This window comes from Symphalangus syndactylus, chromosome 13 (assembly GCF_028878055.3).
Source record: "Symphalangus syndactylus isolate Jambi chromosome 13, NHGRI_mSymSyn1-v2.1_pri, whole genome shotgun sequence".
Lineage (NCBI taxonomy): Eukaryota > Metazoa > Chordata > Mammalia > Primates > Hylobatidae > Symphalangus > Symphalangus syndactylus.
Window position 1 is genome coordinate 119,643,676 of NC_072435.2, and position 15,760 is coordinate 119,659,435.

The window sequence follows — 15,760 nt, forward strand, 5'->3', positions numbered from 1 at the left end:
TTGGGATTGGGATGTAAGTGTGGCCATGCTTAGCCTCTGGTACAGTGGTCCCTAGATAATGGTGTGTCGGGGGTATCAGTAGAGGCCAATGGGAAAATGCAGAAAAGTCAAAGATGGTGACTGTTAGGGCAAGTGTGATGTGGTTTTGCACGTCTTGTGACAGCTTTTATTCCAGAATGTATCTGTTCAAGTGAACGGCCTTGGATGATAGAGATAGTGTCTCCCTCCAGGACAGAGGGTAAACTTGTTTGCTGTACAGGAAATGAAGATAACACTTCCATCCAGGCAGAGCTTGGGCAGGTTTGCAAGCAACCCCCAAGACTGTTTGTCAGATGCTTGCTAGTTTTCTTTTTTTCTTGTTATAAATTAGAGATGAGGTCTCAATATGTTGCCCAGGCTTGCCTTGAACTCCTGGCCTCAAGTGATCCTCCCACCTTGGCCTCCCAAGTAGCTAGGACTATAGCATGCACTGCTACACCTGGCTACATTGGTGGTCTCTTAGGTTCACAGTTTCTCAGCTGTGACACATACCCACTGTGGGCGTGGCATGCACCTGGGCCCGTCTCCACATCACCCCATGGGATTTGGGGGGACAAGGATAAAGGGAATGAGTGAGAACAGGAAGCCCATGCTGCCTCCTGTGCTGTGAGCGATAAAGTCCTTTGTTTTTGAGAAAAAGAATGTCATCTTATCTGTATTGGTTAGGGTTCTCCAGAGAAATAGAACCAATAGGATATAGCTAGCTAGCTGGCTGGCTGGCTGGCTGGCTGGCTGTGTATCTATCTATCTATCTATCTATCATCTATCTTGTCCATCCATCCATCCATCCATCCATCCATCCATCCATCCATCATCCATCTATGCATCTATCCATCCATCCATCCATCCATCCATCCATCCATCCATCCATCCATCCTATCTATTATCTATCTATCTATCTATCTATCTATCTATCTATCTATCTATCTATCTATCCATCCTGTCTATTTATCATCTCGATCATCTATTTTATCTATCATCTATCTATCTATCTATCTATCTATCTATCTATCTATCTATCTATATCTATCTATCTATCCATCCTGTCTATTTATCATCTTGATCATCTGTTTTACCTATCTATTTATCTATCTATCTATCTATCTGTCTGGATATTTAGGAAGAGATTTATTATGAGGTATTGACTCATGTGATGATAGGGTCTGATTACTCTCACAATCTGCCATCTGCAAGCTGGAGGACCAGGAAAGCCAGTAGCATTTGGAGTTCTGACAGTGAGAGAGCCAGTAGTGTAGACCCCTATCTGGGTCTGAAGGCCTGAGAACCCGAAGAGCCAAGGGTAGAAGCCCAGTGCCCTGGCTCAGGCAGTCAGGCAGCACCGACGTAACCTCCCTCCATCCTTCTGTTCTGTTCAGTCTTCAATGTGTTAGATGATCAGGCAGCACCGATGTAACCTCCCTCCATCCTTCTGTTCAGTCTTCAATGGATTAGATGATCAGGCAGCACCAATGTACCTCCCTCCATCCTTCTCTTCTGTTCAGTCTTCAATGGATTAGATGATCAGGCAGCACCGATATAACCTCCCTCCATCCTTCTGTTCTGTTCAGTCTTCAGTGGATTAGATGATCAGGCAGCACCAATGTACCTCCCTCCATCCTTCTGTTCAGTCTTCAATGGATTAGATGATCAGGCAGCACCGATATAACCTCCCTCCATCCTTCTGTTCTGTTCAGTCTTCAATGGATTAGATGATCAGGCAGCACCAATGTACCTCCCTCCATCCTTCTGTTCAGTCTTCAATGGATTAGATGATCAGGCAGCACCGATATAACCTCCCTCCATCCTTCTGTTCTGTTCAGTCTTCAATGGATTAGATGATCAGGCAGCACCAATGTACCTCCCTCCATCCTTCTGTTCAGTCTTCAATGGATTAGATGAGGCCCACCCACTTTGCGGAGGGTCATCTGCTTTTCTCAAATGCTAATCTCTTCCTGAAACACACTCATGGACACTCCCAGAAATAATGTTTAGCCGGCTACCTGGGCATCTTGTGGCCCAGTCAAGTTGACACATGAAAGCAACCACCACATTCTTTCTCTATTCTGCACCTATAGTCACAGTGATGAATTTGGAAATGACACCCACTTCCTTCTGTGCACCAGAAAACATATGTTTTGCATTTGGCTTATAACAGGCGCTGTCCATGTATCTGGGTGGGGCTCCCGCCGGCCCAGCAGGTACCGGCAAAACTGAGACCACCAAGGACCTGGCGAAAGCCCTGGGCTTGCTCTGCGTTGTCACCAACTGTGGCGAAGGCATGGATTACAAGGTAAGGCCTTGCTGTCACCTTTGGTACTGGCTCATTAGGCAGAGAGCTTAAAGCAGGACATGGCATTTCACCTCCTAGTCTTTGACATGACGACAGCGGAAAGAAGCTAGTAGAAAACCTTCTACCACCACAGCCCCAGAACCTAAGTGTGTCTGCTTAAAGATCCTGCTTTGCTAGCAGGATGTAGAGCAAGAGTCCCGGATTCACTAGCCTAGTAGGGTCAGGTAGATAATGTACGTGAGTAAAGTGGCCAGCAGACAACAGAGTGGTGGGATCTGTGGCTAACTGGAGAGCAAAACTCCATCTAAAGAGGGCGCCACTGTCCAGCTTTGGTTCATAATCACCGTTTGGGAAAGTGGACCCAGCATTGCTAGATTTTCCAACATTTCAAGAGAAGAGAAGAGAAATGGAGTTTTACACAAAAATCTGGATTTGTAAAATCCCAAGTAGGAGGCAGCCCATGAGGGGCCTTGGAAGTCCTGCCAGAAAAACCCACCAGTCAGGTGGCTGGTCACCTGCTTCTCTGCCAATCAACCATCTCATGGTTTGCTTTAATTTAGAAAATATATCCATAAATGTGTTGCTTGCAGTTTTAAAGATGAAAATTGCCCTTGTCCTGACATGTCTTTCTTCCTAGGCCGTGGGGAAGATTTTCTCTGGCCTAGCACAGTGCGGGGCCTGGGGCTGCTTTGATGAGTTTAATCGAATCGATGCTTCTGTGCTCTCCGTGATCTCCTCTCAGATCCAGACGATCCGAAATGCTCTGATCCATCAGTTAACCACGTTCCAGGTGAGACATGTGAAATCCCCGGGACCATGACCCCAGGATGGAAGCTTGCCATACTACCTCTGAAACAGGCTTCCTATGGAAGATCTGTTGGCTTTTCCAACTGAAATGATTGGGTTTCCAAAATTATCATCATTGATGATAAGGTTTGTAATAGTCCAAGAACTTCACACTGACTCCAGAGGTGGAATCAATAGTTATGAATGGGGGTGGGGCAGAGTTCTCAAATAAGTGACGTGCAGGTCCCCCTAGAAAGGAAAAAAGATTCTTGGCGACTTCCCAAGTTTGAGAAAGCCTGACTTAGAAAGCGAATGTTCCATGCAATCACATTATGACAGTGAATAAGAAGTTTTGCCTTCATAGCTTGTAAAGTTACGGCATTATAACAAGCAGGATTTGCAAGGTTATCAAAGTGAGAAGGCAAAATTTTAAAACAATTGTCGAGAATTCACCAATTTCTCTCTGCCAAACAATATGTTTGCAGACTTGAGTTTGAGAAGTCTGCATTAAATTACACCAGATTAAGCTGGATCCAAATTTGGAGAAACCTGAACTTATTATGTAATCTAGGTGGCCCAGAAGGGGGTTCTCTGAAAACACAGGACCAGCGTGGGTGGGCCATTTCCCCACACCGGGGCCTTCTGGGTCCCTCGCTGTCCTTCTGCCTCTGTTCTCCCCCCTCTATGCCCTACACACTTGTCACTAAGCCACTTGCTCCGCAGTCATACCATGCCTTGTGACACCACGTGCGTCCCCACCTGAGTGGAATTGTCCCTTCTTCCCTTTTCTGGAAAACTCCTATACATCCTTTAGAGCCCCACTGGGAGGTCCAGGATGAAAATTCAGCTTGAGCTGGTGGCCCTGGCATCCCACATGCATCCTCCTCAGACCTCGGCGGGGCTCACTGTTAAGAGATTGTGTCAACTGGAGACCGTTCAGTATTTTCAGGATTCCAGTAAAGGGTCTGGATAGATTTCCCTTTGATGAGTTCTTTTGAGGGATTTTTGGGGCTGAGCTCACTGCTCCCGAGAGAGGAAATTAACCTGCAATGTATGTAGATTTCCAGAAGCTGTGTTTCTCAGAGCCAGGAGGCAGCAGCTATCTGCTCTTCCCCTGGGGCCATCTGGGCCTCTTGTGGGATACGGAGGCAGGGTAGGGATGGTCTCAGGGCTGACCTGTGAGTCAAGATAGTGGCCTTGTTTTGGTGGAGGCTGGCTGTCTTCCCGGCTGCCCCCTTTTTGGTGATGCAGACGGTGCCTCCTAACAACAAAAATTTCCGTCCTCTGCCTGGCTGGTGGACAATCAAAAAAAATAAAATAGAAAACTTCACCGAGAGACAACCAGACTCAACCTTCAGCTAAAGAGGCTAAGAATATAGGGATTTCCGTGGTTTGTTGGTACCTGGGGCAACCAGAGGAATGAAGACTGGTTTCTTGAGGGGTTTGAGGTGGGATTCTTTAGGGAGGAGTCACTGCATGAAGTCCAGGCACCTGCAGAGGGTGCAAAGCCAGGTGAGAGGAATGGAAGCCGGCACTGTGTGAGGTTGTGGGCTGGGCACTCCCAACCTGGGCTGTCTCCTTTAATCGCCACAGCTGTGCCACGAGGTAGGTTGCATTTCTGTTGTGCAGAAAAATAAACTGAGACTCAGAGAGGTTAAGTGACCTGCTGAGGGTCACACAGCTGCTTGTATCAGCCCCAGGCTCTGTGCTTCACCAACCTGGGCCCCCTCTCCAAGGTGGTGCCCCTGAGTTCAGGTCCGAGTTTGAGGTTCCACTGAGACCTGCCCTCCCCAAGGCCTTCAGCGATGAGGGGGGCCCTGCACTGAACACCGGGGAGGGAAAAAGAGACAAGTGGTGTCGTCCGCCTCATACCATGAAAACGAATTGCCACGCCACTCGCAGCAGGCCTCCTTTCCAGGGGGCTGGCCGGCCGGGCCACCTAACTGCTTCTTTTGTGCTTCCTTCTTGCTCTCCAGTTTGAAGGGCAGGAGATTTCCCTGGACTCCCGCATGGGCATCTTCATCACCATGAACCCCGGCTACGCAGGCCGCACGGAGCTGCCCGAGTCGGTGAAGGCGCTGTTCAGGCCTGTGGTGGTGATCGTGCCCGACCTGCAGCAGATCTGCGAGATCATGCTCTTCTCCGAGGGCTTCCTGGAGGCCAAGGTGGGGCCTCGGCAGCACCAGGCCGCGCGGTGCAGACTTCACCTGGGTCTGCTTCCAGACTGGGGACCTAGGATGCGTGAGCTCTGTGTGGCTCTTCCAGACGGGACCTAGGATGTGTTAGCTCCATGTGGCTCTTCCAGACTGGGGACCTAGGACGTGTTAGCTCTGTGTGGCTCTTTCATTTTTTTTTTTTTTTCTGCTCTCTCTTCTTACACCCCCACCTCTTTTTAAATTATAACTTTTAATTTTGGAATAATTTAAGATGCACAAGAGGTTGCAACAATAGTAGCACGGAATTTCCGGGTGCCCCTTCCCCATGAGAGCATCTCACATATCCACAGTCCATTGCCCAAACCAGAAAGTTGGTGTTGGCACAAGTGCCATTAACTCAGGTATAGACGTTATATGGATTTCACCAGTTTCACATTCTCTCTCTGGCGTGTGCGTGTAGTTAGTTCTATGACATTTTATCACATGTGGTTGGGAGTAGCTGTCACCACATCAGGATACAGAACTATTCCATCACCACAACCACAAAGAAGAGAGACAGGGTCTTACTCTGTCACCCAGGCTGGAGTACAGTGGTGGGATCACAGCTCACTGCAGCCTCAAACTCCTGGGCTCAAGTGATCTTCCTGCCTCAGCCTCCTGAGTATTTGGGACCACAGGCAGATGCCATCACGCCTGGCTAATCTTGCTTATTTTTTGTAGAGACAGGGTCTCTACAGCCCAGGCTGGTCTCGAACTTCTAGGCTCAAGTAATCTTCCCACCTCAGCCTCCCTAGTAGCTGGGACTACAGGTGTGTGCCACTGCACCCAGCCTCATGTTACTGCTGACTAGACACATTCTCCCCTCAACCCTAACTCCTGCAAGCCCTGATCTATTCTTCAGTCAGTGTAATTTTGTCACTCTGAGAATGTTCTCTACCTGGAGACATGGAGTATGGAACCCTTTGAGACGGGCTTCTTTCACTCAGCACAATGCCTTTGAGATTATGTAGATTCAAAACCAACTTTATGGATAACTTTTATCCTCTTTTAAGCTATCTATAAAATGTACATATGTAAGATCTTTCCAGAAGCTCTGGAAGAGTTACAAAATAGAGAATACTTTTAACATGGAGGGTTGTCACATTGTGTTTCTGCAATATGTTCTTTATTGAAAGCTCTTGGTGCCTATTACTGTGTCAGGATTTTGAGTTGGCATAATGAGATCTCTTGTTCCTAGTTTTTCTGACTAAAATTGCCACACTTGCGTTAGATACCTGTGGGTTTTGAACTCTTGCCGTAGATGAGGTGGCTGACTTGTCCTCAAAGACATTTATAGTCTTTTTTCTTTTTTTTTTTTTTTTTTTTTTTGAGACAAGATCTTGCTCTGTCACCCAGGTTGGAGTGCAGTGGTGCAATCTCAGCTCACTGCAACCTCCGCCTCCGGGGTTCAAGCAATTCTCCTGCCTCAGCCTCCCAAGTAGCTGGGATTACAGGCATGTGCCACAACGCCTGGCTAATTTTTGTATTTTTAGTAGAGACAGTGTTTCACCATGTTGGCTAGGCTGGTCTCGAACTCTTGACCTCAGGTGATCCACCCACCTTGGCCTCCCAAAGTGCTGGGATTACAGGCGTGAGTGACTATGCTTGGCCCAGTTACAGCCTTAATAATAGGTTTAGGTCAAAATAAAGAAGCAATGTATTTCTGGAGTGTGATTCCTACAAATGGTTCTGTTCTTTAAGATGGTGAAGATTTTGGTAACACAGATGTTTCTTCAAATTAGTTCCCAATTTGCCATATTTAAAAATGAAGGACCCACCCTGGTATTTCTGAAAGTTAGAGACGGAATTTGCTTATTTGTAGAGCAGCTGCACTGGAACACCTGCCCCCGTTTTCTTGCATTTGTAGAATGATGCTCCGTTGCTTGAATCATTTTATTTTATCTTACTTTTTGTATTATTATCTTCTATCAAAAAGACTCTGGCGAAAAAGATGACGGTTCTGTATAAGCTGGCCCGGGAGCAGCTGTCCAAGCAGTATCACTATGATTTTGGACTCAGAGCCCTGAAATCGGTGCTGGTCATGGCTGGTGAGCTGAAGAGAGGCTCCTCTGACCTTAGGGAGGTAGGGGCCACGTGCTGGAACATTCTTTGGTTTCAGCTGGTTCATGTGCATTTACTACATGCTGTTGGGGAGGTGATGGGCACAGTATGGTATCACCTGAAAGGTTTAAGTCTTAGCTGCTGCTTCACCACGCTGTCTGGCCTTACTTCGGCCTCTTACCTGTTATATTGTTTGCTCGTAATTACACTTAGTACCTTAAGGTCAAGTGCAATGTCCTCGCTCCAATAACAACACTTATGATGCTTCCATAGTAATAATCAATCTGTAGTCCCAGGATGGGTGTGGCGGAAGGGTGGGGACTAACAAAATTCTCACGTAAGCGTGAATGTGAGTTGTTGTTATTTTCTCTTTAAAAGAGGGGAATGATTGTGGGTTTTTACACGGACTTTAAAGAAAAGGTTTAGTCAAGTCGTTCTGTGGGCAACAGGCTCACCTGTTTCTCTAGTGACTGTACTCACAATGTTACACACACACACGCACACACGCACACACACATTTGGATAGTAAAAGAAAACAAAACAGCCGTGAGTGCAGTGATAGAAGCCTATTCGTGTCCACAGGAGGAGAGGCTGCCACAAATCGCTTCATTCTTTTGGGGTTTTCCCACATTTGGGTTTTTTTTTTTTTTTTTGGAGGGGTCGAAGGAAGAGTTATTTATGCTCTTACAAGAAAGGAAGCTGTAAAATGTAAAACACTATAAAGTCAGATGGAGCTGCATTCGTCATTTTTACTTCTTTTTTCTTAGAAGAAAGGAGTTATATGGAAACTTCTTTCATTATCTCCCCTGCTCCTCTATGTCCAAAGTTGAAGGGCGATCATACTATTTAGTGGGTCATATCTTCTGAACTGAAAAACCACCGATGCCACTTTCAGTCTTAGCAACAGGGAAAACAGTCTCAAGTGCTAGCTAAGGCTCTACAAAGAGGAGTGAAGCGGTTTGCAGCAGTCTCTCCTCCTAGGGAGGTGAATATGGTCCCATCACTGCACTTACTAATGGCTTGTTTTCTTTTACTGCCTTACACTGAACCCGAGCATGCATTCATAGGCTCAACTGCTGCACAATCTGGTACTTCCTTAGAAGAATGAAAACATATTGCAAATACCAAATATCCAAGGACTTCCGAGAAAGACGTAAAAAACAGCCTCCTTTTCTAGGAGGAAAATCCCTCTTCTCATCCAATAATGTGGACTTACATATGTAAAACTGTGTTTGTACAGAGACTGCGATGGTTTCTTCACATAGGAAATTAACTTTGCTGTATTGTCTTTGGGCTTCTTTATCACATCAAAAGTTTGCAAACTTGGACCTTTGTTCTTATTCACTAAATCTATGTCACAGGATGAGTGAGGATTTAGCATCTTTTGCTTCAAATTAGAACCACATATTTGGGTACTGCCGCAGTTCTCAACTGCACTTATCATGCCAGTGGCGGAAACTGGAGGACGTTAAAAAGCCCATGAAGTCAGCTGTACTTGCCATTTATTTAGTCTTGTTTGGAATAAAAGGTAAAGAATTCACAAATACCACCACCTCAGCACCTGTTTCAAATGAAACATCAGCCTTCAGCTTACAACATGATGTCTTTACAATTAAGCAAATAGCAGAAGCCCCCGTCAGCTGCTGTTTTCTTCTGGAGAAGGCAGGGGAACTGCAATCCCCGGGGCGCCTGTGTTGAGTCTGAGAGGCAGAACAAAAAGAAAAGTGGCCTTTTCCATTCCACATCCTGGAGGTAATGGGTAGAGAAGAGATACCCACATTTCCAGATAGTGAACGCTGAATAAAGAAGCAGGACTACCTGCCCTAGGAGACAACATAGAGACGCTTGCCAGATCCTGAGTTCAGAATTTTGTTTTGAGATTTATATAAAAGCACCTAAGGCTGGGTGCAGTGGCTCATGCCTGTAATCCTAGTACTTTGGGAGCCTGAGGTGGGAGGACTGCTTGAGGCCAGAAGTTTGAGACTAGCCTAGGCAACATGGCAAAACCCCATTTCTTTCCAAACAAATCCCCAAAACTAAAAAATTTAGCTGGGTGTGGTGGCACGCTTCTATAGTCCCAGCTACTTAGGAGGCTGAAGTAGGAGGATTGCTTCAACCTGGGAGGTGGAGGCTGCAATGAGCCTAGATGGCACTATTACACTCCAGCCTGGGTGACAGAGCGAGACCCTGTCTCAAAAAAAGAAAAAAAAAATGTATATATATATATATGCCCACCTAAAGGTCAAGGCAAATGTTCTTCCTGTAATAAGGAACCTTTGCTTTAGTGTAGATGGCCATACCCCTCTGTAAGGTGGGGAGGAGGAAGGTTCTGCTCCTTCCCTCTGGCCGAGATCTGTTTTATTCTCCTTGCACGGCCCACCAGGACACTCAGCCTCCCAGGAGCAGGCCCACCCTGGCCCCTAGGCTGGATTGCAGCATTGCGCCTCACTCCTCTGCTTGTGTTCCTATTTTATATTTTATTTAATTTTTACATTTATATACAATTTTATATTGTATATTTCACTTTTATATATTTTATTTTACATTTTTATTTTCATATGAAATTTTGAAAAATGCATATTTACATTTATATGATTTATATGATCGCTATTAAATAGGAAATATGAAATTTCATATATTTTATTACACATAATATACATATTTTATACCATATATGTAACATTTTATATACATTTATAAATTTATATAATTTATAAACAATACAAATATAATTTATTAATTTATATAAATGATATAAAATATATAAATTTTATAAAATTTTATTTATATAAAATTGTAATAGATGTATATAATTTATATATAATTTTATATTTCATTTAAAATTTTATATTTCATTTAAATATATATGTATGTATATATATGTGTGTGTGTGTGTGCGTGTGTATCTTTTTTCGGGACAGAGTTTCACTCTTGTCACCCAGGCTGGAGTACAATGGCGCAATCTCAGCTCACTGCAACCTCCACCTCCTGGGTTCAAGCAATTCTCCTGCCTCAGCCTCTCGAGTAGCTGGGATTACAGGCACCTGCCACCACGCCCAGCTAATTTTTGTATTTTTAGTAGAGATGTGATTTCACCATGTTGGCCAGGCTGATCTCAAACTCCTCAGGTTATCCACCCCCTCAGCCTCCCAAAGTGCTGGAATTACAGGCATGAGCCACTGCACCCGGCCATATATGTGTATATTATATAATATGAAGTACATATTATACAAAATATATGAAATATACATATTTTATATTTTATGTTTAATCTCATATAAACTTTATTTTATATAATTTATATCTATTTACATATTAATATAAAATAAAAAATTAAAATTATATAATTTCTGTATATATTATCTATTTTTATTAATTAATTAAATTATTAATTAAAATTTATAAATATATTTTAATTATATAAATTATAATTTATAAATATATTTTAATTATATAAATTATAATAATATAATATAATAAAATTAAAATAAACTTTAATTATATAAATTAAATTATTAATTAATTAATTAAAAATAAATATAAATATATTTTAATCATATAATTATATAAATTAAAATTATTAATTAATTAAAATATATAAATATATCTTAATTATATAATTTAAAATTATAATTAAATGTGTATAAAATTGTTTAAAAGTATAAAATGTTTATATAAAAATTATATTTTATATTTCATTAGAGTGTTTCCACTGGGTTGGAAACACAGTCCAAAGCACTGGGTTCCTTTGGAAATCTCTTGGAAACATGTGTTTCATTTCCTGCAGGACGTGGTGCTGATGAGGGCACTGCGAGACATGAACTTGCCCAAATTTGTGTTTGAAGATGTTCCTCTTTTCCTTGGTTTGATTTCGGATCTGTTTCCTGGGCTGGACTGCCCTCGCGTCCGCTACCCTGACTTCAACGATGCAGTAGAGCAGGTCCTGGAGGAGAACGGCTACGCGGTCCTACCCGTCCAGGTAAAGCCAGGAAAATGACCTCACTGTGGCTGTGCATCCTTTCCATTGGCTTTTTGTTTTTGCAGTTCTTAAAAAATATATGTATAGTAAAATACGCATAAGTTTCACCATCTTAACCATTTTTCCCCATTTTTAAATCACAGTAAAATATACATAACAATATTTACCATCTTACCTACTTTTAAATGTAGAGTTTGTTAGGCCGGGCACAGTGGCTCACGCCTGTAATCCCAGCACTTCGGGAAGCTGAGGCGGGCAGATCATGAGGTCAAGAGATCGAGATCATCCTGGCCAACGTGGAGAAACCCCATCTCTACTAAAAATACAAAAATTAGCTGGGCGTGGTGGCGCTCGCCTGTAGTCTCAGCTACTTGGGAGGCTGAGGCAGGAGAATTGCTGGAACACGGGAGGTAGAGGTTGCAGTGAGCCAAGATCGTGCCACTGTACTCCAGCCTGGTGACAGAGCAAGACTCCGTCTCAAAAAAGAAAAAAAAAAGAAAAAATGTAGAGTTTGTTGGTGCTAAGTACATTCACATTACTGTCCAACCATCAGCAGTATCCATCTCCAGAACGTTTTCATGTTGCAAAACTAAAACCCTACACCCGTTAACAGCTTACCTTCTCCCCTCCCTCCAGCTGCTGCAACCTCTGCTCGACTTCCTGTCTCTACAAATTTGAATACTCTAGGTACCTCCTATAAGTGGAATCATATAATTTTTGTCCTTTTGTGTCTGGCTTATTTCACTAACAGTGTTTTCACTGTTGTGGCATGTGTCAGAATTTCTTCCTTGTTAAGGCTAAATTTTATATATATAGTTTTTTTCATACAATGTGATCAGGTGACTCAAATATTTTGTTTTGAGGCATCAACCATCAGAGGTTCTTTCCTCACCTCACCTTTTTTTTTCTCCTGAGTCACACTTAAAAAAAAAAATTAAATTAGATATTACTGGGGTAGAATTTGGATCCTCTGAAGCCTGTAAGTTGTATATGTTGTCATTAAGCCAAACACTTATTGATTGGCAGAGTCCTGCTGAGAGTGTAAATGCCCAGAGCCTCCAGGCCTGGGGGGTTGCCTTGGGTCGGGCAGCTTCAGGGCGTCAGGCTACCCTGGAGGCCTCAGGCCTGGGCAGTGGGCGCCGGGTACTGGCCGTGGACGAGAGCTTTCTGTGCCTTTCCTGACCCTGATTTTCTCTGGAGTTGCTTGTTTAAAAAGATGTGTTTTCTGGAAGGAATGTAAAATGGTGCAGCCACTTTGGAAAACAGCCTGGCAGTTCCTGAACAGATTAAACCGAGAGTTACCATAAGACCCAGCAATGTCAGTACTGGGGATCTACCCGAGAGTGAGGACGAACGTCTGCTCAGAATTGTTCACGAATGTGCGGAGCAGCATTATTCATAACAGCCAAAAAGTGGGAACAACCCAACATCCATCAGTTGATGGATCAACTGCTGAAACAGAATGTGGTCTGTCCATCCCATGGGATATATTTTGGCCATAGAAAGGAATGCAGCATGCATGCTACAACATGGATGAGCTTTGAAAACACGCTAAGCGAAAGAAGCCAGATGTGAGAGATCACACATTCTAGGATCCCATTTCCAGGAAATGCCCAGAATACACAAATCTATAGAGACAGAAAGTAGATGAGTGGTTGCCAGGGGCTGGGGGAAAAGGGATTGGGACAGGGTTTTTTGCGGGGAGGGGTGATAAAAATGTTCTAAAATTGCTCGTGGGGATGGTTGCACAACTCTGTGAATATACTGGAAACCATTGACTTGTACCTTTCAAAGGTAAATTGTATGGCATGTGTGTTGTATCTCAATAAAACTGCTTCAGAAAAAGATAATGTTTTAGCCCAGCTGCCATTGTTTGTCCCACAGGTGGATAAAGTGGTTCAGATGTTCGAGACCATGTTAACCCGCCACACGACGATGGTCGTGGGACCCACCAGAGGGGGCAAGTCCGTCGTCATTAACACCCTGTGTCAGGCCCAGACCAAGTGAGTATGACCTCTGTGGAGAGGGCCTGGCTGCCACGGGGGCTCACAGGATATGTTTGGTGGCAGTATTACCAAGTCCCACTTTGCTCTCTGATTTCCTGGGAGGGTAAATTTGTAATACACACCCCTTTCGACTCGGCGTGTTTTTACTGACTTTATTGCAGACTTAGTTAAGATATTTTTAGAATGCAAAATAGCAACCCGCTTGTGCATCAGATGGTGAATAGGTTCATTTGTGAAATGAGAATTTCACAAACTATCTTATAAGGATATTTTGAAAATGAATGTAAGTCATAGTTTCTTGGTGTCCAAATTGCTTCCTTAAAGTAAGTCAGGATTCACCTTATGCAGCACTGCTGTGGTTTCGCGGTGGCCAGAAAAAGAATGTCACCTCCCCGGGTGCCTTATAATCGCTAGCTCTTCAGGGGCAATTCTTCACGAAGGAAAAAGTGATCGTACACTGCCACATTGAAGATCGTAAAGGAGCCAGGCACGGTGGCTCACGCCTGTAATCCCAGCACTTTGGGAGGCCTGGGTGGGAGGATCGTATAGGCCAGGATTTTGAGAGAACAGCCTGGGCAACATAATGAGACTCTGTCTCCACATTAAAAAAAAAAAATAGCTGGATGTGGTGACGTGCACCTGTAGTACAGCTACTCGGGAGGCTAAGGAGGAGGAGTGCTTGAGCCCAGGATTTTGAGGCTGCAGTGGGCTAGGATTGTGCCACTGCACACCAGCCTGGGCAACAGAGTGAGACCTTCTCTCTCTAAAAAAAAAAAAAAAAAAAAAAAGAGAGAGAAAGAGAGAGAGTATATCATAAAAGCCTGCAGTGAATTGAAAGCCTTCTACTGAAAGTGGATTCCTGACTCCTCATTTCTCTCCTGAGCAGTAATAGATTCCAGAAAGACCTCTGTGGATGCTGATAGCCCAGCAAAAGTCTAAATCAAGCCAATAATTTTTGTGACTTAAACATTTCTAGGCAGTCTGTAAAATCTAAAGAATAAGTATCTGTCATTTGTTCCCATTATTTCTTCATATGTTTCATATGAGAACACCAGTCGACAGTGGCTTACTGACTCTAAGTGGGCTGTGCCGTAGCCATCTGCATTTCATTCTTTAATTCATTCATTGTTAGATAGTTTATAGAACTATCACACATATGTGTGTATGTGTAATATAGCATGTACATTATTATCATTTACTGATTTGTTGGTTGTGAACTGTGGAGTGTGTGAACTTTTGTTGTCTGTAGATGAATTAATCCTATAGTTAGTGCTGCAGGGATTTACAGGCACTGTGGTGAGAAATGCCCTGTCTGCTTGATTCATGAAGTCAACAGAGCAGATGTTGTTCTGCAAATAAGAAGGATTGAACATTAGTGGTTCAAAGCCTTGTTATTATCCTGGATGACTTGAGTATGGTCTCCTATACGCCCTTAATTCTGAGATATTTACTTAAATGTCATATATATGAATATGTAATATGCATAAATATGAAATATACATGAAAGTTAGCTTCTTGGTGCCCTCCAGAGGCAAAGCTGTGCTTCTAGTTCAGACTTCATTTGTGCTGTGGCCACATTTTTGGTGAAATGTGGTTGCTTTATGTTTAGAAGAAGGCACTGATGGTGAAGGGAAGCCCAGTGAAGAGTTTGCATGGGTTGCATTTTAAATTTTGGATTGAAGTCAAAACATCTAATTCCTCATAGAGGGAACCCAGACTGTTTTCCTCATGCATTTAGTTTGCTTGAACCATGACTAAAGCCTCTCTTGATTTAGGCTTGGGCTGATGACAAAGTTGTACATCCTGAACCCCAAAGCCGTGAGTGTCATAGAACTCTATGGCATCCTGGACCCAACCACCCGAGACTGGACAGATGGGGTGTTGTCAAACATCTTCAGGGAAATCAACAAGCCAACAGACAAGAAGGAGCGAAAGTGAGTATCTTTGTAGGTAGGAAAGAGCCTGGGTTCGTTAATGTTAATTAGCTCAACATTAAAAACGGTGGCAGGACTATACATTGTAGCTTCATGCTTGGATTTCAACAGACTTAGAGTCCAGTCCTGGAGGCTGTGCTTCGGAAGTTCGCAGTCCAATCTTAGTGCTTTTTATGTGTGACTTCAGTCTTCTTAGTGATGCAATGTGGTAGGTACCAGGATTGTTCCCAGCTTACCACAGAGGAAACTGAGGCCTAGAAAAGGTCAGAAATGTCTCCCAAGGCCAGGGATTTGACCCTGATCTGTGTGACTCTAAGTCCTCAAACACAGCCGCCATCAAGCTGCCTGATCACCATGTTCTATGTCAAGGTAAGTCAAGGAAAGGTAGCAAAGTACCATGGAAAGTGCAGGAATGCCCTCCTGAGCCATGGCTTTCCATCTGTAGACATGGTTGACGGTGCCCTGATGAC

The 15,760-nt window shown here is 43.6% G+C and overlaps 1 protein-coding gene across 8 annotated transcripts in view; it reads left to right on the forward strand.

Moving 5' to 3' along the window:
* Positions 1-15,760, forward strand: part of DNAH10 (dynein axonemal heavy chain 10) — a 172,308-nt gene that overhangs the window by 83,639 nt on the left and 72,909 nt on the right. For all 8 annotated transcript variants that reach the window (XM_055237938.1, XM_063614577.1, XM_063614581.1 and 5 more), the window contains 7 exons: positions 2,195-2,329; positions 2,967-3,119; positions 5,092-5,280; positions 7,247-7,393; positions 11,159-11,350; positions 13,235-13,353; positions 15,132-15,290. In XM_055237938.1, the coding sequence (XP_055093913.1) occupies positions 2,195-2,329; positions 2,967-3,119; positions 5,092-5,280; positions 7,247-7,393; positions 11,159-11,350; positions 13,235-13,353; positions 15,132-15,290 (1,094 nt within the window). The remainder of the gene's footprint in view (positions 1-2,194; positions 2,330-2,966; positions 3,120-5,091; positions 5,281-7,246; positions 7,394-11,158; positions 11,351-13,234; positions 13,354-15,131; positions 15,291-15,760) is intronic.